The following is a 25,144-nucleotide window of genomic DNA, read 5'->3' as shown; positions in this document are numbered from 1 at the left end:
AGGTTGAAATGGTATTATTTATTAATTATTACAGTTTTTAACTTGTTGCACCAAAATGTGCGACTTTTTATAATTGCTGTCCAGTTTTCGTGTGCATCAGTGACCTAGGTCACCACCACTTTCCTCTACAGCACGGCGCTCGGCCGTTTACTTTCATTTCTCTTCATTGCTCCTCAGCAGTCTGGTATGTTCTTATGAAGGTCCGGGTAGGACCGAAACTTTAACAACAAATTGTATATAAGGACTGCACAATAAAATATAATTACGCATCATAAATTTGAGAGCCAAGTTTATTCACGAAGATTTGATACAGCGTGTGATTCCTATATATGCACCTATCCGAAGGGAGTACCATATTGCGTAATATCATTTCAAGTACTCTCCAGTTTTCTAAGCCAGGACTGGTTTAGATTTGTGACAAATTGAGGGCTTTGAGATGAATATTGTGATAAAGAAGCACATGATCAATTCATGACCACTGCAAAAAGTTACCCAGATTATGGCATAGCTACACCATTTCAGAAAAAGCGTCTTAAGCAAAATTCACACTTAAAAGGGTGCACAAGTATCAGACACCTATTACCTATCATGTTGAAAGATGATACATTTTCATTGTGGAGCAACACCATTTATTTTCTTATTGTTTTGACTATATTTCTTCATAGATTGTAAGCTCTTGCATGCTGGGCCTTCACTCATTTTGTGTGAATTGTTGATTAGTTTTGTAATTTCTGATTTATTTACATGTATCCTCTGAATTGTATTATAATACCATACGTCACATTAAAAGGCACTTCCAGGCAATAGATAAAAAGGTTGTGTTTATGTACTGTATAAGATGGTATAAGGTTAAAAACGGTACAGCTGAACTGTGGGAAGAAGCAATGGTGTTGATAATTCCTCTACTGGTTGATTGGAAAATGTTACTATTTTACATGATGAAAACTTGACTGCTTTACGTTCAGTACATTTTTCAGTCCGGATAAGTGAAGGCATCACCACAAAAGAGTGGAAACAGAGGAAAAGCCACATACAGTTTATTATGGATTGAGATAAATATGTACATCCTTTCCATGTCACTGGATGAAATTTTTCGCATATATTAAATAAATAGAAAATCCAAAAGGTAAATAGTAAAATGCATTAAACTTTAACTTTGTAATCTTCACACTAAACACAACTAAAAAAACATCTGTGCACTGATACACTGTCCTGCATAAAAAAATACAGGTAGTAAGCTAATCCACATTTTTGTTTAACCAAAGGGGGAAAAAATTGTATGGGATTAATAAATGTAAAAGAAGATTCTAGAATGTTTTAAAGGGAACCTGTTATAACTTTCATTCTTCCTGAACCACACGTCATTGGGTGTTCCCCTGCAGCTGCTTTCCACTTCGCTGGTCTTGACTGATCGCTCTCTCCCCATTTGTTCATAGGAAGAAATCAATGAAGGCCAATGGGGCAGACAGAAGCTGCCGGGACCACCCTGATGACTGGTGGTTCAGGCAGCATGAAAGTAATGGCAGGTTTCCTTTACTGAACACTTAATTGACCATTTAATAATACACCTTTATGCTTAAAAAAAAAATGATTTTGTTAAAACCTTTAAAGTCAATTTGTTTGCCACTAGCACCTGCAATAGCAGATGCACCACAAGAGTAGCACATGTTTTCTTCTAATCACAGACAACGCCTTTAAGGCTGGGTTTACATGGTGGAAAACTTGTACTCGACTCTCTAATGGATCATCAGTTCTGCACAGAAAACATTTATGTAAATTCAGTCTAAGACCCTTTTAGGATCTTGACTGTGATATGCTAGGGGTGTTAGAAACAGTCACAGTGATCTTCACTATCATTTTTACTGTTAGCTAATCTTCTTAAGTTAGAATTAAGCAGACAGCGAGATATTTTCCTGATGTCAAACCTATTTATACACCAATAAAAAACACAGAAGAACCCAGAGCTAGAAACCATACAAACCTTCTGCGGATAACATATGCCAAACAGAATTCTTATTGATGGGGCAGTGGAATGGTCATTAGCAAATGCCATCTACTGTTAGTAAGTGGATATTGTCATCTACAGTCTACAAGACTATAGTGACCAGTAGCTGAAGCCCCCGCCCGGTCTATAACTTTTAACAGCATTGAATCTTAGTTGCATGATATGTTATTTTAGTTGTATGATATGTTATTACAGTGTGCATTGTCCGGAAACAACTGTCAAGTCGGGGATTTATGATATACATACCAGACATCTCAGATTATCTCACCCATCTTTAACTTGTAGTCATAGCTTTCCAAAGGAAAAAGAGTTTCTGTCTAAGACATGGTAACTGCACTTGTTAAAGTCAAGCTGGCCGACTACTTCTAAAGTAATCTAACTAAATATCTACTTAACTAGTGAAAGTGCTAGCAAAGGGAAAAAAAAAATGCAATGCTAGTAAGCAGTTTACAGAACATCAGTAGCCTTCTTTATTGCCTCCTCTCTCTCTGATCAGAACAAGAAGCAGCATCAACAATAATGTCTGTTCATTCTATAGCTCCAGAAAATACAGCTGAGGGCACCAAGCTCTGGAGGTGGAGTCATGTGTCATTTAAAGCATTAGAAATATGGCCATGATGTTTCAAGGTTTTTCATGCCATTAGCCTTTTATAAAGTGTAAACTATGTCAACTCAAACACTGTGCCAAGTATGTTGGGCAACTAAAATGGCCTCATATTTGGAAAGACTTTAGTGAAGATTAGGAATGTCTCAAGTGAAACTATTAGACAAATGGTAAAACATGTCTAGTATTAGTATCCAGTTCCAGTAATTCCAGTTGAATTATCAATCCCAAACCATTATTCTCAGTTGCAGTCGTAAACAAAATCGTAGTTGCTAGGTTCCTTTGGAATTGGAGGTGGTACATCAGGAATTTGTATATTTTCCAGGTCTAGGAGGCGGAGTTTTATTTCCATGCTAAGCAATGTGTCCATGTCATTCCGTGTTTGGTCACTGACCATGTCTTTTCCAAGTAATGCATTAAGTCCATCTGTCCAAATACAATACTGTGGAGTAATGAGATATCAAGGATGAGTAATGGCAATACATACAGTTCAGTGATCCATTCTTTAATGCAGTGCTTATTAACAAGTGATTCTACAGTTGTCCCAAAAACTCCCAGCATGCCCTGTAGTAGGGAGTTGCAAGCCACCAGTTGGAGGTCACGGCTCTAATTGATATGATTCTGCTCTCTTTCTTTTCTAGAACCCTGTCCAGCTATAAAGTTCCGAAACTCACACACATACCTAATGCACAAAGTAAAGTTCTTTTATTTTAATCAGTTTATGTCTTCAAGTGAACACTAATATGATTGCAATTTTGTTGTGAAAAGATTCTTGCCTACTGGCATTTGGCTCAATTTTATGCTTTGGCTAAAAACTGTCTAACTAAAATGTTGCATTATCTATTACTTCAGAGCTAGGGAAGGGCATGTCAAACTATCCTGTTAACATCATTTGGCCCTAAGTATGACCTCTAGTAAGTGTGGGTTTCAATCTTTTGAGCTTGCGTAAATGTACATTTTCATGCAATAATACGACTTTATTGCCAGCACAATATTTCAGCTGCTAAAATCAGCCCTCAGTGTCACCTGCTCCAAGACGTGCGCTAAATCTTAAGATCGGCTGATTTTCCTTTGGAAATGTAACAATGGAATTGATTATCTTTGTACCTGAGATAAGGAAGGCAGCATTTTAGAGCTGAGCCCCTGAGGGAGATGCATTATGGAAAAGCCTTGAATAAGGGGTCATGCACTGAAGCAGTGTAGTCACAAGGGACTGTGGTAAAACACTTAACCGATAGTGAAGGGTAGTGAATAAATTATATAACCTCTTGGCAAAAAAACTGAAAAAGAAATGTATATGGTTGCAGCCACTGAAAGCACACAAGTTCAATCGCTCCAAAATGTACAAAAATATTATGTCTATTTATATAGGGTCAATAAAAGTTAAAAGATAACTTTAAAGGACAAGTCCCATGCCAATAAGTACAGAAAAACGTATCCCCTATCCGCAGATAGCGGGGGGTCTGAGCTCTGTGGTCCCCCTGATCGTCTGTATGGAGCCCGGCTCTCTCTCAGAGTGGTGCGTCACGCCCCCCACCCAAAGCGGGAGCCACCACGCCCCACTCCATATATCTCAATGGGAGTTATATGGAGGGAGCGGGGGTCGTGAAGCACCATTCTGTGGGAAAGCTGGGGCTCCGTACAGACGATCGCGGGGGACCACACTGCTCGGACCCCCTGCGATCTGCGGATAAGGGATACGTTTTTCTGAACTTATTGGCATGGGGATTGTCCTTTAATACACCTACTGAAATAACAAGTTGGTAATTTAGCTATTTTGTTTTTCACTTACCTCATGTTTATCAGGAGCAATGAAATTTAACTGGCAGTTGGAATCATACATTACGGAAAATGCCAACTCAAGCAACTCCTATATGAAAAATAATACAGTATAGTATTACAGTATAATAAAGTATATGTAAAAATAAATCTTTAAAGGTTCAGACATGTCTGATATTAGGGTGAGTACAGTAGGTCACTTGTATTTGCTCGTCCTATTGGTCTGTTTATTAGCCATGCCAAATCATCTCTAGTTAAATCAAAAACAAAACTTTATTAAAATTCAAAGATGCATATACACTTTACAGAAGAGAAAGGCATTTCCTGATGCATCAGTCACCAGACTATTAAAGTTAGAGCCAGAACCTTAGCTGAAGGCAGGGCTATGACAGCTATTCCAGAACAGTTTTTATTTAAATACTAGCAATCCGCATTCATCTCATTAACTGTTCTTTTTTCTGACAACAATTAAAAGGGGTACTCCCCTGGAAAAAAAATGTATAATCAACTGGTGTCAAAAAGTTAAACAGATTTGTAAATAATTCTATTTAAAAATCTTAACCCTTCCAGTACTTAGCTGCTGTGTGCTCCACAGGAAGTTCTTTTCTTTTTGAATTTCCTTCATGTCTGACCAAAGTGCTCTCTTCTGCCGCCTCTGTCCATTTTCTGAACTGTCCGGAGCAGTAGAGATTTGCTTTGAGGATTTGCTCCTACTTTGGACAGTTCCTAAAATGGACTGAGGTGTCAGCAGCGAGCACTGTGGACAGACAGAAAGGAAATACAAAAATACACAAGTAAAAAGTATAATACTAGTTAAGCACATACCCTGTTTCTCACAGCTTTTCCTCCAGACAGCAAGTCCAGTAGTTCTTATCACACATGAGGACTGTCTGACACCGGTTTGCTGGGTTTGGTGGCCATTTTGGGCCCAACACATCACTTTGTAACATCACACTCCCTTCTCCTAAGCTCAGAGAGTAGCCGAGCACTTCAATGTGCAGTGTGTCATTGTCCCTGACTGGCTGAGGCGCACACACCTCCCTCATCTATATTCACTGCTTCTCTTACCATGTGACCTGCTCAACTATGTCAAGGCAGCCCCTCCCTGCAGCTCACACAGAAAACAAGAGCAGGGGATCCTGGTTTTATGTAGTATTTTGCAGTTCTCAGCTGAATTTTCAAGGGCTGTTTATGGGGGCTATATACACTGCTCAAAAAAAATAAAGGGAACACTTAAACAACACAATGTAACTCCAAGTCAATTACACTTCTGTGAAATCACACTGTCCAGTCACATGCTGTTGTGCAAATGGAACAGACAACAAGTGGAAATTATAGGCAATTAGCAAGACACCCCCAATAAAGGAGTGGTTCTGCAGGTGGTGACCACAGACCACTTCTCAATTCCTATGCTTCCTTGCTGATGTTTTGGTCATTTTTGAATGCTGGCGGTGCTTTCACTCTAGTGGTAGCATGAGACTGAGTCTACAACCCACACAAGTGGCTCAGGTAGTGCAGCTCATCCAGGATGGCACATCAATGCGAGCTGTGGCAAGAAGGTGTGCTGTGTCTATCAGCATAGTGTCCAGAGCATGGAGGTGCTACCAGGAGATAGGCCAGTACATCAGGTGATGTGGAGGAGGCCGTATGAGGGCAACAACCCAGCAGCAGGACCGCTACCTCCACCTTTGTGCAAGGAGGAGCATTGCCAGAGCCCTGCAAAATGACTTCCTGCAGGCCAAAAATGTTCATGTGTCCACTCAAATGGTCAGAAACAGACTCCATGAGGGTGATATGAGGGCCTGACGTCTACAGTTGGGGGTTGTGCTTACAGCCCAACACCATATAGGACATTTGCCAATCTTGGTGCTCTCTGGCAAATGCCAAATTTGCCACTGGCGCCCTATGCTCTTCACAGATGAAAGCAGGTTCACACTGAGCACATGTGACAGACCTGACAGAGTCTGGAGATGCCATGGAGTACGTTCTGCTGCCTGCAACATCCTCCAGCATGACCGGTTTGGCGGTGGGTCAGTAATGGTGTGGGGATGCATTTCTTTGCGGTACCGCACTGCCCTCCATGTGTTTGCCAGAGGTAGCCTGACTGCCATTAGGTACCGAGATGTGATCCTCAGACCCCTTGTGAGACCATATGCTGGTGCGGTTGGCTCTGGATTCCTCCTAATGCAAGACAATGCTAGACCTCATGTGGCTGGAGTGTCAGCAGTTCTTGCAAGAGAAAGGCATTGATACTATGGACTGGTGCGCCTGTTCCCCCGACCTGAATCCGATTGAGCACATCTGGGACATCATGTCTTGCTCCATCCACCAATGTCACGTTGCACCACAGACTGTCCAGGAGTTGGTGGATGCTTTAGTCCAGGTCTGGGAGGACATCCCTCAGGAGACCATCCGCCATCTCATCAGGAGCATGCCCAGGCATTGTAGGGAGGTCATACGGGCACGTGGAGGCATCACACACTACTGAGCCTCATTTTGACTTGTTTTAAGGACATAACATCAAAGTTGGATCAGCCTTTAGTGTGGTTTTCCACTTTGATTTTGAGTGTGACTCCATATCCAGACCTCCATGGGTTGATAAATTTGATTTCCATTGATCATTTTTGAGTGATTTTGTTGTCAGCACATTCAACTATGTAAAGATGAAAGTATTTCATACGATTAGATCATTCATTCAGATCTAGGATGTGTTTTCTTATACATTTTTTTTCAGCTAATGATGATTTTTAGGCCTGCATAAAGTTCAGCGTTTTTTCATCAGTCAGCATACTGGTGGTCTTGTTTCACGGGCTTATTATTAGAAACAAACACAAATTAATATTTCAAGTAGTCTGATAATCAGCCAATGTATTGGACCCTTAAAGTGTACCTGTCGTTAGCAAATACTTTTAATATAATGTAGATAATACTATTATATGTATATTTGTAATACACATTGATAAAAAAAAAAGTGTATATTTTTGGGTGGAGAAAATGCTTTTTCTGCAGCTATTGCCTGTGTCTCTGTAAGGAGACCAAATACAGGAAGTGTGGGCAGGACAAGCAGGGCTCTGTGCAGGCTCCTGGCTTGTCAATCATTCTGATGTGTGAGCTGGGAGTGTATCACAGAGCCTCACTGCACAGAGTCCTGCTTGTCCTCAGCGCACAGAGCCCTGCTTGTAAATGTGCCTGATTTTTTACAGTTTAAACCTATTTTCTTTATTCTGGATGTGTTAGATTTTTTATATGCAAAGTGATTGGCTATACATGAAGAATCACTTTTTCCATTAGTAATATGGATCCTGACACTTTTAGAGTCTCACAGTATAATTATCTGACTATGAAAGCTTCAAGGCAACTATACATGTCATCTGTTAATTATAGACTTGCTTAACAAAGTGACATAAATTGTGCCACTGGGAAGAAACAAGGAGCTGTGATGAATCACTAGAAGGAGGCAGAAGAGGCGCACTTTACCGGATATTAGATTAATATGCTTTTAAGCCATCTCACCTTATTTTGCTTGAGGGCTCCCTTTTCCTTCATATGAGGACAGTCCTTACCAGTCAATATTGCTTTAATGTCTGCTACAGGCACTATATATAGAAAATAAAACAAAATAAAGAATACAAGTTATCAAAATATAAGAGCCACAGGTAGGCATCACTTTAGACAAACATTACTTGCAGCTTAGCTGGGTCTTTATAAAGCTGTTGGGATGCTACTGTAAATCACAAGAGTAAGCTACGTGCAGGGGATGATGTAAGATTTTAACCGCAGAATTATGAATACAGCTGTGGACTACAATACAGGCTGTGACTTATAATAAAGCCTTATATTTTCAATTATCTTCTATACACACACTTTACGCTGAACAGAGGTTTAGAAGAATGAAAATATCATCAAAGTGCCTAGGTTTTATTTTACAGAGTCAGCCTAGTGTGGCCTATACTGTACCTTCTAGGGAAAGTACCATAGGGAATCATTTACACAGCTTGAAATGTTACCATGGAACACTGACTAATGCGTTCTTGTTAGAAATCAAAGTCTGTCTGTGGACATAATTGTATAGCCTACATTTGTAGTAAGGTCAGCAAAAGGATTTTACGCAAACTTTCTGATTTAAAAAAAAGTTACATTGCATTTCATACTATAAATGGGTGTAAATTAACATTCATTCTAAAGGAGTAATCTCATCCTAGAACATACACATAAAATGGTGATAAGCTGATCATTGTTGGTACGCTCATCACAAACAGATGATTCTGCCGGGTAAGCGGCGGCTAGCTGGACATTTTTTCCATCAGCATCCTCTGCAGAGGAAAATGTAGTACTGCATGGCAGCCATTCAGATGACAGACATCTCACATTTACCACAAGGGAGTTGCTCTCATTGAGTCTCTTTTAGCTTACAGGCGTGTTCCCAAATAGGAGACCCCCTTTTATGAAGAGTAATATTAGTATTATAGGGGTACTCCGCCCCTAGACATCCTATCCCCTATCCAAAGGATAGGGGATAAGATGTCAGATCGCCGCAGTCCCGCTGCTGGGGACCCCCTGGGATCGCCGCTGCGGTACCCTGCTGTCAATATTGCACAGAGCGAGTTCGGGGGCAATACAGGGGCCGGAGCATCGTTATGTCATGGCTCCGCCCCTCATGACGTCACAGCCCACCCCCTCAATATGAGTCTATGGGAGGGGGCGTGGCGGTTGTCATGCCCCTGCCCTATTCTTGCATTAAGGGGGTGGGCCGTGATGTCACGCTGCATGCAGCAGCATGAAATGCAGCAACTCAGGATGCACCCTTGTTTCCTAGTTTACCTTCTCTATGGCTATACATTCCAACAAAGATATCAACGATGAACCAAACATCCACAGTCATAGATATTTTTAGCACTTTAAAATATACGAACAAGCACCATGAACAAGGCAAAAGAACAGAAATTCATGACCTTAAAGACAGCGCATGAACCAACCCGGTGACTTGTGATCGCTGTCCTAATGACACTTTATACAGTTTATGGGAGTAAATGCAAAATACACTATGTAACCATGTAGATGGCAGGAGGTCTAGAAAGCCTTATATTATTTGTTATTGTGAACTAATTGCTGATAAGCTTCTTTCACAACCATTAATCCTAAGGAACAATGACAATGATTTGTATGGCCGTAGGGGATATAACGCAATATTCTATATTTTTCAAATTTTTTTTATTTTGAGATTTGAGATGCAATGTACTATAGTTTCAATCACCAAAAACAGTCAGATTAATTTTACATGCACAAGGACCTGCATTTATGTTTACAGCAGATGCCAAGCTCCCAGCAGTAATTACATTAGGCTGGAAATCCATTGAAATCTTTTATTTTTATCCTCATAAGCCCCGACATGTTTTAACTGGAGAAAGATTATACGCAGAATAATAAAAATATATTATACAGTACAGTAAGTCTTTTTACAAGATATTTTAATAAAAATAAATAATGCATCCTGCATAAGATAAAGAACAGCGAAAGCCAGCATGCTCTAGCTGCATCTACATTTTCATTTTATCAGTGTTTCTTAATATACTACACAATGTAATATTTGCTCACACAATTGTGGAAAATTATGTTAAGAAAAGGATTTTTGCCAGTTCTATAACCTAAGAGCTGAATAAAACATAACAATTGTATTAATTCAGGTAATCAAGTCAGAAAAGGGAGGACTGAACTAAATAACTACGACTTTTGTACGTATTAAAAGGTTAAACATTTTCAAAACGGGAGCTGCTATAACAACATTAAGATGCAGTATCTATCCAGCAATTCTTTAAAGTAATGCTAAAAACCCTAGAAATTTCCAACTATGGCATCTCTGCCCCTCCTCAGCCACCTGGGCAACAACGTGTAAGTGTCAGGGGCAAGTTGCGTGCTGATGTCGCTTCTCTCGCCAGGGGGTGCACCCTCCTCTGTGCCTTCAGCTCCAGCTATAACAAGGGTGGAGAGTTCTTCTTGGGACACCCTGTCCGAAATGAACTTGGACCGCTCTTGTGGGCCGGGCCCTTCCCCTGCACCCCTGAAATGGAGCCAGTTGCTTTCTCAAATACCCAGTAAGGAGGACTTTAGGTCACTGATTAGCGAGATTAAGGAGACATGCAGGGCTGACATTTCTGCACTTCAAAATGACCTCCAACATGTCTCTGACCGTGTGAAGACACTGGAGGGGGACCATGATTCCAAGAGGGCTTACATCACCCAGCTACATTCTACCGTGGCCTCGCAGGCTGAGCTGTTCAACGACCTTCAGAACCATATGGAAGACTTAGACAACCGGGGCAGGCGTAATAACATTAGGGTACACAGCTTGCCTGAGGCGAGCCAGGATGAGGACTTGCATGTTACTCTGGAGGCTCTCTTTAACCTTATTCTTTGTGCCCCCTCGTCTCATAAAATCAAGCGGCCCAAGTCCTCCTCTGCTTCCCCACGGGATGTTGATGGTGCCCCTCTGCAGATATTCCTGGACTTGTCCTGGATTACCTTATGCAAGCGGCGCTTATTGCGTCCTCTTCTCACTGTAATGAGGAATTATCAGGCTACCTATAGGTGGAACTTTCCTTTTGCCCTGGTGGCCCTTAAAGATGGACGTTCTGCGATTCTGCACTCTCTGGCTGACCTCCAACCCTTCTACTCTGCACTGGAGATACCTGTTCCTGACCTAGCAGATTGGACACTTGCACCTCCACCCCTTCCATCGGTCTGGCAACCTGTTCGTAAGCGGCGGTCTGGATATCGTCAGCAATCTGCTTCCCCGGCTTCTCCTGCTGCCTGTGACCATCCACCCTGATACTCCGTGGGCCTGATTGGTGTTTCATTTATTATTGCAGGTTGATTGCTGATGTCTTTTGCATATTGATCCTCTTTGTAATTTTGTCACAGTTCAGTATCACCAGTTCCTAGTTATTACTACTTGATTATGGCCGTGTGGGGGAAGGAATGGCTTGCTACTGTTGTTGTCTTATTCTTTGTGCTCTCACTTCCCCTATGGGGCTATGTCTCCTTTGCGTTTGTGGTTTTGGTTTGCCCATGGGCTGCCTGTTCTGACACTTGCCCTCTCGGTGACCCCTAGGCCACTGGTGTTAATTTTTTCTTGTTTTTCTGTACCTGTGTTGTCTAGTTTTTTTGGTCTTTCTGTCCAGATGGCATTCACCCCCGTGTTCTAAATGAATTAAGTAATGTAATAGACAGACCCCTATTTTTAATATTCAGGGACTCTACAGTGACAGGGACTGTTCCCCAGGACTGGCCCATGGCAAATGTTTTGCCAATATTTAAAAAGGGGTCAAAAAGTGACCCTGGGAATTATAGACCTGTTAGTTTAACCTCCGTTGTATGTAAATTGTTTGAAGGTTTTCTAAGAGTTGCTATTTTGGAGTATTTTGATAAAAATAGATGTATGACTCCATATCAGCATGGCTTTATGAGGGATCGGTCCTGTCAAACTAACCTGATCAGCTTTTATGAGGAGGTGAGCTCCAGACTGAACCAGGGGCAATCGCTGGATGTCGTATATCTGGATTTTTCCAAAGCATTTGATACAGATCCACATAGAAGTTTTGTGCATAAAATGAGAGGGATTGGGCTGAGGGAGAATGTGTGTAAGTGGGTAAGCAACTGGCTCAGTGATAGGAATCAGAGGGTTGTTATTAATGGTACTTATTCTGATTGGGTGACCGTTACTAGTGGGGTCCATCTTGGGTAATGTCCTATTTAATATATTCATTAAAGGGGTATTCCGGGCAAAATTATTTTATCCCCTATCCAAAGGATAGAGAATAAGATGTCTGATCGCGAGGGGCCCGCTGCTGAGACCCCCCGCGATCTCCCTGCAGCACCCGCATTCTATGCAGGTGCTGAATCTCAAGTTTCGGAAACCTCCGGGTTTCCGGGACTGGGGACGTGATGGGTGCTGCAGGGAGATCGCAGGGGGTCTCAGCAGCAGGCCCCCCGCGATCAGACATCTTATCCACTATCCTTTGGATAGGGGATAAAATGTTTTTGCCCGGAATACCCCTTTAATGACCCTCTTTGCAGATGATATTAAACTCTGTAAAGCGGTAAACACAATAGAGGACAGTGAACTATTACAAATAGATCTGGATAGGTTGGAGGTTTGGGCTGGGAAGTGGCATATGAGGTTCAACACTGATAAATGTAAGGTAATGCACATGGGGAAGAAAAATCTGGGCTGGGATTATGTGGTAAATGGGAGAACACTTGGGACGACTGATGTAGAAAAGGACTTGGGAGTCTTAGTTAACAGTAAATTTAGCTGCAGTGAACAGTGTCGGACAGCTGCTGCCAAGGCATAAAATCATGGGGTGCATCAATAGGGGCATAGATGCCCATGACAAGGAAATAATTCTACCGCTATACAAATCACTAGTCAGACCACACATAGAATAATGTGTACAGTACTGGGCACCAGTGTACAAGAAGAATATAGTGGAGCTGGAGAGGGTTCAAAGACAGGCTACCAGGCTAATACGGGGAATGGGAGGACTACAGTACCCAGAAAGATTATCAGAATTAGGGTTATTTAGTTTAGAGAAAAGAAGGCTTAGGGGAGACCTAATAACTATGTATATGTTTATACCCAGGACTGTATCTATAACAAGGGGGCATTCTCTACGTCTTGAGGAAAGAATGTTTCTACACCAGCACAAATGGGGGTTCTTTACTGTAAGAGCAGTAAGACTGTGGAATTCTCTACCTGAGGAGGTGGTCATGATGAACTCTGTAAAAGAGTTCAAAAAGAAGCTGGATGGATTTATAGAGAATAATAACATCGCTGGTTATGTACCGTATTTATCGGCATATAACACGCACTTTTTAGGCTAAAATTTTTAGCCTAAAGTCTGTGTGCGTGTTATACGCCGATACACCCCCAGGAAAGGCAGGGGGAGAGAGGCCGTTGCTGCCCGCTTCTCTCCCCCTGCCTTTCCTGGGGTCTAGAGCGCTGCTGTCGGCCCTTCTCACCCCCTGGCTATCGGCGTCTCTGCCCGTTCTGTCCCCCTATCGGTGCCGGCGCCCTATTGCCGGCGCCGATAGCCAGGGGGAGAGAAGCGGCGCCGACAGCCAGGGGGAGAGAAGGGGCAGCGGCACCCATTGCCGGCGCCGCTGCCCCGTTGCCTCTCCCCATCCCCGGTGGCATAATTACCTGAGTCGGGTCCGCGCTGCTGCAGGCCTCCGGCGTGCGTACCCGGCGTCGTTGCTATGCGCTGAACGGCGCGGCGCAGAACGTCAGGTAATTATGCCACCGGGGATGGGGGGAGGCAACGGGGCAGCGGCGCCGGCAATGGGTGCCGCTGCCCCTTCTCTCCCCCTGGCTGTCGGCGCCGCTTCTCTCCCCCTGGCTATCGGTGCAGGCACCAATAGTCAGGGGGACAGAACGGGCAGTGGCGCCGATAGCCAGGGGGTGAGAAGGGCCGACAGCAGGGCTCTAGACCCCAGGAAAGGCAGGGGGAGAGAAGCGGGCAGTGACGGCCTCTCTCCCCCTGCCTTTCCTGGGGGTATATCGGGGTATACACGCGCACACACGCACCCTCATTTTACCATGGATATTTGGGTAAAAAACTTTTTTTACCCAAATATCCTTGGTAAAATGAGGGTGCGTGTTGTAGGCCAGTGCATGGTATACCCCGATAAATACGGTATATACTAGATTTATAGGGACAGAACATTGATCCAGGGATTTATTCTGACTGATATATTTGGAGTCGGGAAGGAATTTCTACCTCTAGAATGAGGGTTTTTTGCCTTCCTTTGGATCAACTCCACTCAGTAGGGACTCATTAGGGTTATAGGTTGAACTTGATGGACTCTGGTCTTTTTTCAACCTTATGAACAATGTTACTATGCTTTTTGATTCCCCGCCCCTTGCTTGTTCTCTTTTCCCTTCCCTTTTCTAGGCTCAATGGGATCAAATCTCCTCCTCTTGGACTCTGCCGTGGACAACCTCCCTGCTGGTATGTTCTTCTTGGCCTTGGCGAGTGCTCCTGTTTATTGCTGTTGTTCTCTCCCTAGTATCCATTATGGCTAAGTGTGTCTCTTTGAATGTGAAGGGTCTCAACTCCCTCCCTATCCCTAAATTTTTTCGGCCACCTCAGATAGGAAGGCTATTCTAATTTCTAGGTCCTGCTCTGTTCAGGTTGCCTCTTTCTTCATTGACCCTGGGGGGGGGGGGGCGCTTTGTTATTGTTGAGGGTTCTCTGGGGGGGGGGGGGCTTTGCTTTTATGTAATATTTATGCCTTGAAGTCTTCCCAAATCCCTTTCCTATGCAGGGTTCTAGTCAAGCTCCACAAGTATCCTTCATCTGCGTGGCTTTTAGGTGGTGATTTTAATTTGATTTTTTCGCCTTTCAAGGACCGGCACTCCCTGGGGGCTCCCCTCCCCTGCGTTTGACGTCAATATTTCAGCGCATCATTTGTTCCTCTTCTTTATATGACCTCTGGTGTATAAACCACCCAACGGACCAGTCTTTTTCTTCTTACTCCAACCCTCATTGGTTGCATACGCGTATTGACTATTTATTTGGGAATCTCCCGATGGTGCGCATGCTCACTGAGCGTCTTTGGAACCGATTTCCTGGTCGGACCATAGTCCGGTCTTACTTTCCTTTTCTCCTCAGTCTACTTCTAGGAAATCTGGGAGAGGGCTTCTAAGGCCTCGATTTGTACGGCATATAGGGAAACCCAATTTAAAATGATCATGGGCTGGTATCATACTCCTGAATCAGCTGAACCCTTCCATTTCTCCACAGTACTGGCATTGTGGGATGGGGATTGGGTCCACGATTGAGTTTCATATCTTCTGGTCCTGTCCGCCACTGAGTGGGTTTTCGGAGGATGGTGGCCCGTTTAATTTGCTCAGTTTTGGGGATGGGTGTTCCCCTTGATTTATCTTCTACACTTCTCCTACAGAGCCTTGTCCAAGAAGCTGTTTAAACATTTTCTGCATAATGTTTTGGCTGCTAAAAAGTTAACTGCTAAGTACTGGAAGCAGCCACTCCCTCCTTCGGAGAATTATTTACTGGCTCGTGTCTGTGAGATCCGATGCCTTGAGTCTCTGACTGCTTCTCTGAACAATACTGTCCCGCTATTCTTATCTGTCTGGGATCTGTGGGATCGCTTTACTGATAGGCAACCTTCTTGAGCCGTTTTCCCTTCCCCTTTCCTGGTTTTTCCCTTTTTGTTTTGTTTTCCCTGGCGAGTTTGTTTAATGTAGTGCGTTTCCATCTGTTTGTTTCGTCTTTTTTGTGTATGTTCTCTGTTCTTAAGTCTTGGATTAATTTTCTATCTTTGAATTAGTTTTCTACTCCTGTTTTATAGTTTTTTTCTGGCCATTTGTCTTAGTGTTAAGATGCGCTGTGAGTAAATTCTGTTTGTCTATATTTTCTCCTGTGGTTCAGGTGAACAATGTATGATTTATATGCTTGTTTTCCAGGTTTTCCTGGTCTGTTCTATTTGCTGACTGTCACAAGATTGTACCCTTGTGCTTTATTTGTTTTGGAAAAACCTACAAACACTGATTGATTGGTAGGGATGTCAAGGTCATACCATCACCAATAAGACATTGATGGAGTTTTCCAGGGGAAAGAAAAACTATTTAAGGCCTGTCTACAGGATAGGCCATCAATAGTTGATCGGCGGGGTGCCCCTGCCAGTCAGCTGTTCAGCACCCACTCTGTGTGGCAAAGTTGCCAGGGTACTGCAGCTTCAACTCCTATTGAAGTGAATAATAGGACACAGAGTGATGTTAAATCAGATGTATACTTTTGCGGCATCGTATTGCTCATGTAGCTACAGAAGGCATTGATGACTTACAGAAATATAAACCAAGCAGCCATAATATTAAACTACCTGACTAATACTGTGTAAGTCCTTCATCACCACCAAAACAACTGTAGCCCATTATGGAATGCACTCCACAAGACCTCTGAAGTTGGCCTGTGGTATCTGGATAACAAGACATTAGTAGCAGATTATTTAAGTCCTGTCGGTTTATATGAAGGGCTTCCACGCATCAGATGCGCATCAATGAGCTTTCAGAAGACATGACCCTGTTGCCGTCTCACTAGCTGCTCCATGGGCCAATTTGGTAGCTACTAGTCACAGGATACTAGAAATACCAAACAAGACCTGCATTTTTGAGATGCTTTAACCCAGGTAAGTTGCTTAGGTCCTTACACCTGCCCATTTTTTCTGCTTACAACACATCCACTTTAAGAACTGGCAACTGTTCACTTGCTGCCTAATATATTCCTTCCCTTGACAGGTTCTATTATAACAACATAATCAATGGTATTCACTGCTATTTAAATGTTATGGCCGATCAGTGTATATTGTAATTTTAGTAGTGAGAAAACATGGTAAGAATTAGGTGATGAACCCATAATGTTCTGTAACCGATGTTCTAGACATGAAAAAAAGATAACGATTGGGAAATTAAATGTTACTCACATCAGTGTTAGGGCACCCTGTGCACTGCACAAGTGTCCTATTAAAATATGCACTAAGGTCTAAACTACACTGGCACTTTTAGTAGAGCTGGATGCATAACGAGTATAGCTGAAATATTCCAAACGTCCATCAAGCATGGCAGGCACAACAACAAAAAAAGAAAAAAAAAAAAAAAATACAACCGATATATAAACAAGCCCACCTGCCCCCCCCCCCCCACACACACACACCACAACATGGTATAATCAGTCATAGGTTTTTTAAGAATTAAATTAGGTTACTCACATTTGTCCTGCAAATTGTCATGAGGAACCTCTCCTTGAGGACTCTCTTCTAAGTCTCCATAGTGTAATACTTTATGATTGGGTGACAGTCGACAATACCAAAATTTATCTGCAGAATAGACATTGCCAAATTAATAGAGCTGGGTAATAATAATTATAATAATATATATACATACACACACACACACACACAAAATAAGTGAAAGCTTTTATTGTAAACTGTTACAAATACAATGAAAGATCACTTCATTACAGGTATCAACCCTTTCATCGGCAACTTTTCTGTATAAAATTAGACATGTGATCCCAGAGTGCAACAAACAAGTAAGCAATTTGTCTGTGGCTCATTTACATTTGTTTGTTAATTCTTAATGGTGATATCTGCAAAAGCAGTTACAGTTTTTCTATTCAGAAACATGGGACAAATTTGCTGCATATAAAATTTTGTGACATGGTGACATGGAACAAAGCCTGGTTATTGGTGCTAATCTAGCCAGGACTAACCCTAAAAACCAGCCAACCTTGTAGATTTTTCTCATGCAATGGTGTTGAGAGTGTGCTGTAGTGAAATACGGTACATAAAGGGTCAAGAGGATGCCATCAAATCTTAAGTTAAGAACCCTTTAAATGGGCCTTGGAAGAAACTTGCCTAGAGCAGGGTTTCTTAAACTTAAGAAGAAGGGTCCCTGCCTGTTCTGGGCATCATCCTTCAACCTACATCATCTCCTATGCTTTTGCTCCCACTACGGAATGGTGTTATGGGGAATAATTCCACAGCCAGAGGTGGAGGGTGGGTAAAATACTGCTGCTATCAGTAGAGGGAGAGGACAGGTGAAAAGGGTTTGTGACCTTACACATTAGATATGTGTGTATTTTGGCAGGACTAGCTGACTATCTAATATGTATGGTGGCCTCCCAACTTCCACTGTGATGTCAGACGTTGAGGAAGTGAAGGATTCGGCATGTTGTAGTTTAATTGCATTCTACATTTATTCTCAGAGAGGCAAGCCACTGCCAGGTGTCTGATAGTGCTCTATTCCCATTCCCCATTGAGATAACAAACATATTTGGCCAAATCAAGCATATGGAGGGATCGGGAGAAATAGCTGTTACTATCAGCTATAGTTATAGTATGTGCATAGTCAGCTTTATCTCCTGATATGACAAAGGATGTGGCATGTTTACTTTCACGACGCCCTTGACAAAACAGATTGTAGATGACGTTTCCATATTGTATGTGTAAGCTCTATATTTACTAGATCTCAGCCAAATTACGCTACAAGTGTTTTTATTGCCTATAATGCCTGTTGATCAAGGAATAACCAACTGCTGAGTGTACAGCTAGAAATTGATTGACACTTGCTCTTTGATAATACTATATCAGCTTACCAAGGTATTTAGGATTTGTATGAATTTACTATGTACACAAGCATATACAGCGAATAAAGCCTTCAGTCAGTCAAAGCTGTGATGTAGGATAAGACTGCATTACAAATGCAAACACAATGGAAGATGATGTCTTCAAAGACACCAGGACCTTTCCTCACTTCATTCTGGTTATTTTATTAGAGAGATGTACACAAGCTGAGCTGTGTGGGAAGAGTAATCATCGTCACACTGTTTGTCAGAACAAAAGGAGCAAATCAAACAAAACAACAAAAAGGTTGAGATTTGTGGAGAAGCTCTGTGGCAATATCTGATCAAGGAGACACCAAGGTCTAGGAAACATCTGATGAGAACCTCACCCATGCTCCTGATATGAGTCCTGAATGATTTAGAAACTGAAGTGAAATAGATAATGAAATCTGGGCTGGAACAGACCCACATTTTTACATCTGATTTATGGGAAGTGAATAGATGGACACAGTCCAGATAGTAAGTAAGCCTGCACAGGATGATATAGATATAGATGATATAGATATATCTTTTATAACAGGGCAATGTTTATTTTCCATTAAAACTTTAATTACATCTGCAAGCACTTTGCGCTAACAAATTTCAAGTGAGGTCATTTTATATTACGAATAATATTAAAGCTTTTAAAGAAAAACTAAGCCAAAAATGATCTGCTGAGAAGTCATACATATTTTGGGTGTATGGGATGCAAAAGCTTTATTATTTAGTATTTTATTATTTAGACACATTTTAATGCTGTAACAAAGATTGGCATATACTGTATAAATGGAAGGGGCCTAGCCAGGCTAGAAAGATTGAAAATCACAATAAAATTATATTTTGGCAATGTAAACCATAAATTATGCTATATTAATTATAGAGCCAAAAGCAAGCATTTCCACGCTGTAATTCACAACACTGTGTTTACTCTAATTCAAATGTGAATTATTCACAAAGCCATTTGTTTCAATGTGTTATCTTTCTGTCTCCCTGTGTAGAGTAATCTTCCAGAATACAAGTATCTGAATCTATAAATCAATAAATGTGTAATGTCTGAACATAAAGTTTGCTATTACCTTATGCTGGGTAAGTGCAAACCATTAGACCGGTCCCTTCCTTTTTTTTTGCACTTATAACAGTAGACCCAATAGCACTTGTTTTTCCAGACAGAGGGTTGCTTTTAAAGGGGTATTCCAGGCCAAAACTTTTTTTTTATGTATCAACTGGCTGCGGTAAGTTAAACAGATTTGTAAATTACTTCCGTTAAAAAATCTTAATCCTTCCAATAGTTATTAGCTTCTGAAGTTGAGTTACTGTTTTCTGTCTAACTGCTTTCTGATGACTCACGTCCCGGGAGCTGTGCAGTTCCTATTGGGATATTCTCCCATCATGCACAGCTCCCGGGACGTGACATCATCATTGAGCAGTTAGACAGAAAACTTCAGAAGCTAATAACTATTGGAAGGATTAAGATTTTTTAATAGAAGTAATTTACAGATCTGTTTAACTTTCCGGAGCCAGTTGATATATAAAAAAAAGTTTTTGCCTGAAATACCCCTTTAATGACACATGATGTCAAGGGAGGGATTCTGAATGACAAATAAACAAAACTGCATACCTCAGGTGTCACTATATGGGGTTATGGTAATAGCGAATTTCTTTCTTGAATGGGAAATGTGGCATTCATAAAATACATTCTAGAAGACTGACAGACGCTGACACTAGAAGATATACATCAGTAAACTACAATTATATCAGGTAATTGACCTGCCATCATTGTGCGGCCAACAGCTGCTGTGCATGAGAATCAATCAATTCTATAGTGCTGTTCAGACACATTGTTGCTATTACCCTTCATGTGGCTTGTGTAATGCTACCATGCGGAAGGTTAATATAGCTGCTTTATTATTTTGTTGATGTGGTAAGAACCAGTTAGAAGGGATTAACCAAAATATTATTCTCTGTAATAAGCATTTTTTGCCATAAAGCAAATATTACAAAGCATGTTATGTGGTTGTAAAACACAAGGAGTCAAAGAGCAGTTATACAGAGCACAGAACACAAATAAGCCATTAGACTTTGCAGAAGGTGGATACTTCTGGTCTCTGCATGATTAATATACTTCAGTTTAGTGGGAAAAAGGTTTAGGCCTTGTTCACACAAGCAGATTATGTTTTAAACTCGCAGCAGGTTTCCCGCGTTTGAGTTTGAAAGGGGCGGGCTCTGCATGGGCTGTCCGCAGCAGATTTTCAGCAGCGGAATCTCTGCTGTTGAAAATCCGCCACAGACCACATTGACCCCATTTGAAACAATCTGCTCTAATGGGTTTATCCAGGAATAGAAAAACAGAAATAATTTCTTTCAAAAACCACTCCGCGTCTGTCTTCAGGTTGGGTGGGGTACTGCAGCTCCATTTCATTGAAGTGAATGGAGCAAAGTTGTAATACTACACATAACCTGGGGACGTGGACGTGGAGCTGTTTTTAAAAGAAATTAGTTCTGTTTTGCTATTCCTGGAAAATCCCTTTAGGGAAGGTTCACATGTACAGGATCTGCTGCATATTTAGCTGCATATTTTCTGCAGCTGATTTTTCTACCCATTGAAGTTATAGGTAGCAAAATCAGCTGCACAAAATATGCAACGGATCCTGGAGTTCCCTGTGTGAACGTACCCTAAAGGTGTATGTTGGAAGATTTTCTTGGTGTATACATTAAGCGGATTGGGAACATGGGATATGAACATAGACTTATCTGTATTAAATGTGTAATTAAAAGACAGCTGATTTGTGATGGGAGACTAGGTCAGTGGTTTTATACATCCAGTTTTTTAGTTGTGGTGTTCAGTATGAGTTGCTGTATATGGAAACTGCTTCCATATTTTCATTTGGATTGTTACTAAAAATGGAATCTCAGTACACGTTCGATACAAATACAATGCCTGCTGAAAAACACTGAAGCGTTTCAGTGTAAGAATAGAAAAAAATACATCTTGCCTCCTATATGACTAACAAAGTGTTATCGTCTTGGGATATATTTCATGCTCCAGATAGCACCATACATGTATATTTAAAGCAGGACTGAACAAGAATTCACAAGCCCCTATACTAAGCAAATGTAAAATTACATGAGGGTCAATCTAAAAGATGCTTTATGGGTATACTGCATGAGGGCTCTGTTTATGTTTAACTGTCTAAGAAATTAATGCACAAGACCTAATATAAGCACGAGCCAACTAACACAGCATACAATAGCTATAAATAACCATATGAATTAGAATATTAATCAGCTAGGAGCCAAAAGATATGAGTAATAATTTTATATGCCTTCACCTACTGTATATCCGATTATCTCAAGGGTAAAAAGGTGCAAACCTTTCCATTATAATTTTTCTCTGTTCCAATCCAATGGTTTTGGCTAGAAATGTAGACCAAAATACAGTAATTTTGAACACAGTATTACAGGTGTCAATCAGGTTGGACAGTGGCGGCACAAGGGCTGGGAGAATATTCTCTTCTAAGCAAAAAATAAATGAAAATCCATAAATTGAGCCTGCTCACACAAAAATGTTCTAGACCAGGCATAGGCAACCTCCAAAATGCAGATGTTGTGGACTACATCTTCCATGATGCCCTTAAAGCCATAATGCTGCCAAAGCTTGTGGTCCAAAACATCTGCAGTGCCAAAGGTGCCTGGTCTAGAGAATTTTTGGGTGTGGGGTTCAGTTTATGGATTTTAATATATTTTTTTGCTTAGAAGAGAATGTTTGACTTCCAATCAGGGTTACTCTATATAAACAAAAGTGCCACTCTATATGAATAAGTGTTTGGGATTGGTGAAGGTGGGTACAATAAGGGACAATTTATTATTGTCTATTCGGCAGCTATCAGGCTGAACTTTAGGGAGCAATGGTGGTAGAATTCTAAACACCATTATGCTTCTGTTTTTTTACTTTTATCTAAATAAACCTGATATTTTAACTGACCAAATTCACAAAATAACTCTGTAGGTTTCTGACAAAGCCAACTGGCTGCTTGTAAACACTACTAGCTAGAGTTTAGAGGCCTATAGAATACAGCTTCTAAGAAATGCAATAGTACATTTTCTTGCAAAAAAAAAAAAAGAATTACATGATTTTACAGTAAGACTATAGAGGACTTGGAGGTCTAGATAAAATAAATATTTGTGCCCCAAACCCTCTAAATGGTATTTTAGGTGGGCATTCATTTTAAAAAGAATATATAACACATTTTTTACACTAGCAAAGCAAATATTTAGATTGCTTTAGGTGAAGTCCCTATTTGACAGGAAAGAAACAGGAAATAATAATCTTTTATTATTCCCAGTATTGGCCAGCAGCCGGAACATCCCGTAAGAAGTGGGCACAGGATGTTCTAATCCCTACACTCCAGTTACCCCACAAGCTGCACACTCCATACAGCATACACAGCTGACATCTGGTAAGATTTCAGGGTAAGGGATAGAGACACCTTTTGTATTTTTGTTAGCCATGAAGTGCCACAAAAACCATATGCTAAAGATTAATTATAATTAATCTCATTGTTAAAAATGCATTAACTATAATGAAACAGTTTTTAAAATACTGGCTCAGATTTACTAAAGGCAATTCTTAGACAGTGTTAAGTTAGACTAGACAGTCTAAGATTGTGCCAGATTTATCCCAGTTACTTTCTTAGATCAACTATTAGTTGGCTTAAGCTGTAACAGAATCTTGTGCCAAACTTCTGGGAAACTTTTGGCGCACAGTGTTGCATTGTAAGCTACGCCCCCTTTTACACCCTTTATGTCCCCTTTTGTTGGACCCAGGGAAAAAGTGTATTCAAAGGTCTAAAAAACCTATAATAAGTTACAGTCATGGCAGTAAATGTTGGCACCCCTGAAATTTTTCTGGAAAATGAAGTATTTCTCACAGAAAAGGATTGCAGTAACACATGTTTTGCTATACACATTTTTATTCCCTCTGTGTGTATTGGAATTAAACCAAAAAAGGGAGTAAAAAAAAATTGTGGAAAAATAACTGTTTCAAGCATGTGATGCTCCTTTAAACTCACCTGGGGCAAGTAACAGGTGTGGGCAATATAAAAATCACACCTGAAAGCAGATACAAAGGAGAGATGTTCACTTGGCCTTTGAATTGTGTGTCTGTGTGTGCCACATTAAGCATGGACCACAGAAAGAGGAGAAGAGAACTGTCTTGAGGACTTGAGAACCAAAATTGTGGAAAAAATTGATGAAAGGGGTCAACGCAGGATAGTCCGGATGGTGGATAAGCAGCCTCAAACAAGTTCCAAAGATATTCAAAGCTGTCCTGCAGGCTCAGGGAGCATCAGTGTCAGTGCAAACTATCCGTTTACATTAAAATGAAACGCTATGGCAGGAGCCCCCGGAAGACTCCACTGCTGACACAGAGACATTAAAAAGCAAGACTACATTTTGCCAAAATGAACTTGGGTAAGCCAAAATCCTTCTGGGAAAATGTCTTGTGGACAGATGTGACCAAGATTGAGCTTTTCGGTAAAGCACATCATTCTACTGTTTACCGAAATGGAATGAGGCCTACAAAGAAAAGGACACAGTACCTACAGTGAAATATGGTGGAGGTTCAATGATGTTTTGGGGTTGTTTTGCTGCCTCTGGCACTGGTTGCCTTTAATGTGTGCAAGGCATCATGAAATCTGAGGATTACCAACGGATTTTCGGTCGCACTGTACAGCCCAGTGTCAGAAAGTTGGGCTTGCATCCAAGATCTTGGGTCTTCCAGCAGGACAATGACCCCAAACATACATCAAAAAGCACCCAGAAATGGATGGCAACAAAACCCTGGAGAGTTCTGAAGTGGCCAGTAATGAGTCCAGATCTAAATCCCATTGAACACCTGTGGAGAGATCTTAAAATTTCTGTTGGGAAAAGGTGCCCTTCCAGTAAGAGAGACCTGAATCAGTTTGCAAAGGAAGAGTGGTCCAACATTCTGGTTGAGAGGTGTAAGAGGCTTATTGATGGTTATAGGAAGCGACTGATTTCAGTTACTTTTTCCAAAGGGTGTGCAACCAAATATTAAAGGTGCCAATAATTTAGTCCAGCCCATTTATGGAGTTTGGTGTGACATTATGTCCAATTTGCTTTTTTTTCTCCCTTTTTTGGTTTAGTTCCAATACACAAAAAGGGAATAAACATGTGTATAGCAAAACGTGTTACTGCAACCCTTTTCTGTGAGAAATACTTCATTTTCTAGAAAAATTTCAGGGATGCCAACATTTATGGCCATGACTTTATGTAAGCCATTTTTGGGTGCAAATTAGGCCAGAATTCTGTCACATATGTACTTAAAAACAAGTATACAGCCAAAAGAAAGAGAACTATTGCTTTAGAAACATCAATGCAGATATAAATAACAAAAATGTGTCAAAATTCAGGTTCCAACCACTACAAAAAAAACTTTTATACATACCATGTCTTACATGTATACTGCTTTACTACAGGGGTCTAGAAAAGTAGGAATAGCTAAAAGGTTTCCTTAAATGTGCCAGATTTATCATTGGTGTGTGCCAAATGATTTAT

At 41.1% G+C, this 25,144-nt stretch overlaps 1 protein-coding gene across 5 annotated transcripts in view; it reads right to left on the bottom strand.

The window, feature by feature from the left end:
- Positions 1–1,021: 1,021 nt before the first annotated feature.
- Positions 1,022–25,144, bottom strand: part of ELMO1 (engulfment and cell motility 1) — a 390,193-nt gene continuing 366,070 nt past the window's right edge. For all 5 annotated transcript variants that reach the window (XM_056520469.1, XM_056520472.1, XM_056520471.1 and 2 more), the window contains 4 exons: positions 17,175–17,282; positions 7,902–7,984; positions 4,402–4,479; positions 1,022–3,051 (listed from right to left, as the gene is read on the bottom strand). In XM_056520469.1, coding sequence (XP_056376444.1) covers positions 2,851–3,051; positions 4,402–4,479; positions 7,902–7,984; positions 17,175–17,282 — 470 coding nt within the window. In that variant the 3' untranslated portion in view covers positions 1,022–2,850. The remainder of the gene's footprint in view (positions 3,052–4,401; positions 4,480–7,901; positions 7,985–17,174; positions 17,283–25,144) is intronic.

Source organism: Hyla sarda, chromosome 5 (genome assembly GCF_029499605.1).
Source record: "Hyla sarda isolate aHylSar1 chromosome 5, aHylSar1.hap1, whole genome shotgun sequence".
NCBI lineage: Eukaryota > Metazoa > Chordata > Amphibia > Anura > Hylidae > Hyla > Hyla sarda.
Note: the sequence above shows the minus strand (reverse complement) of the source record. Positions and strands in the feature narration are given on the sequence as shown.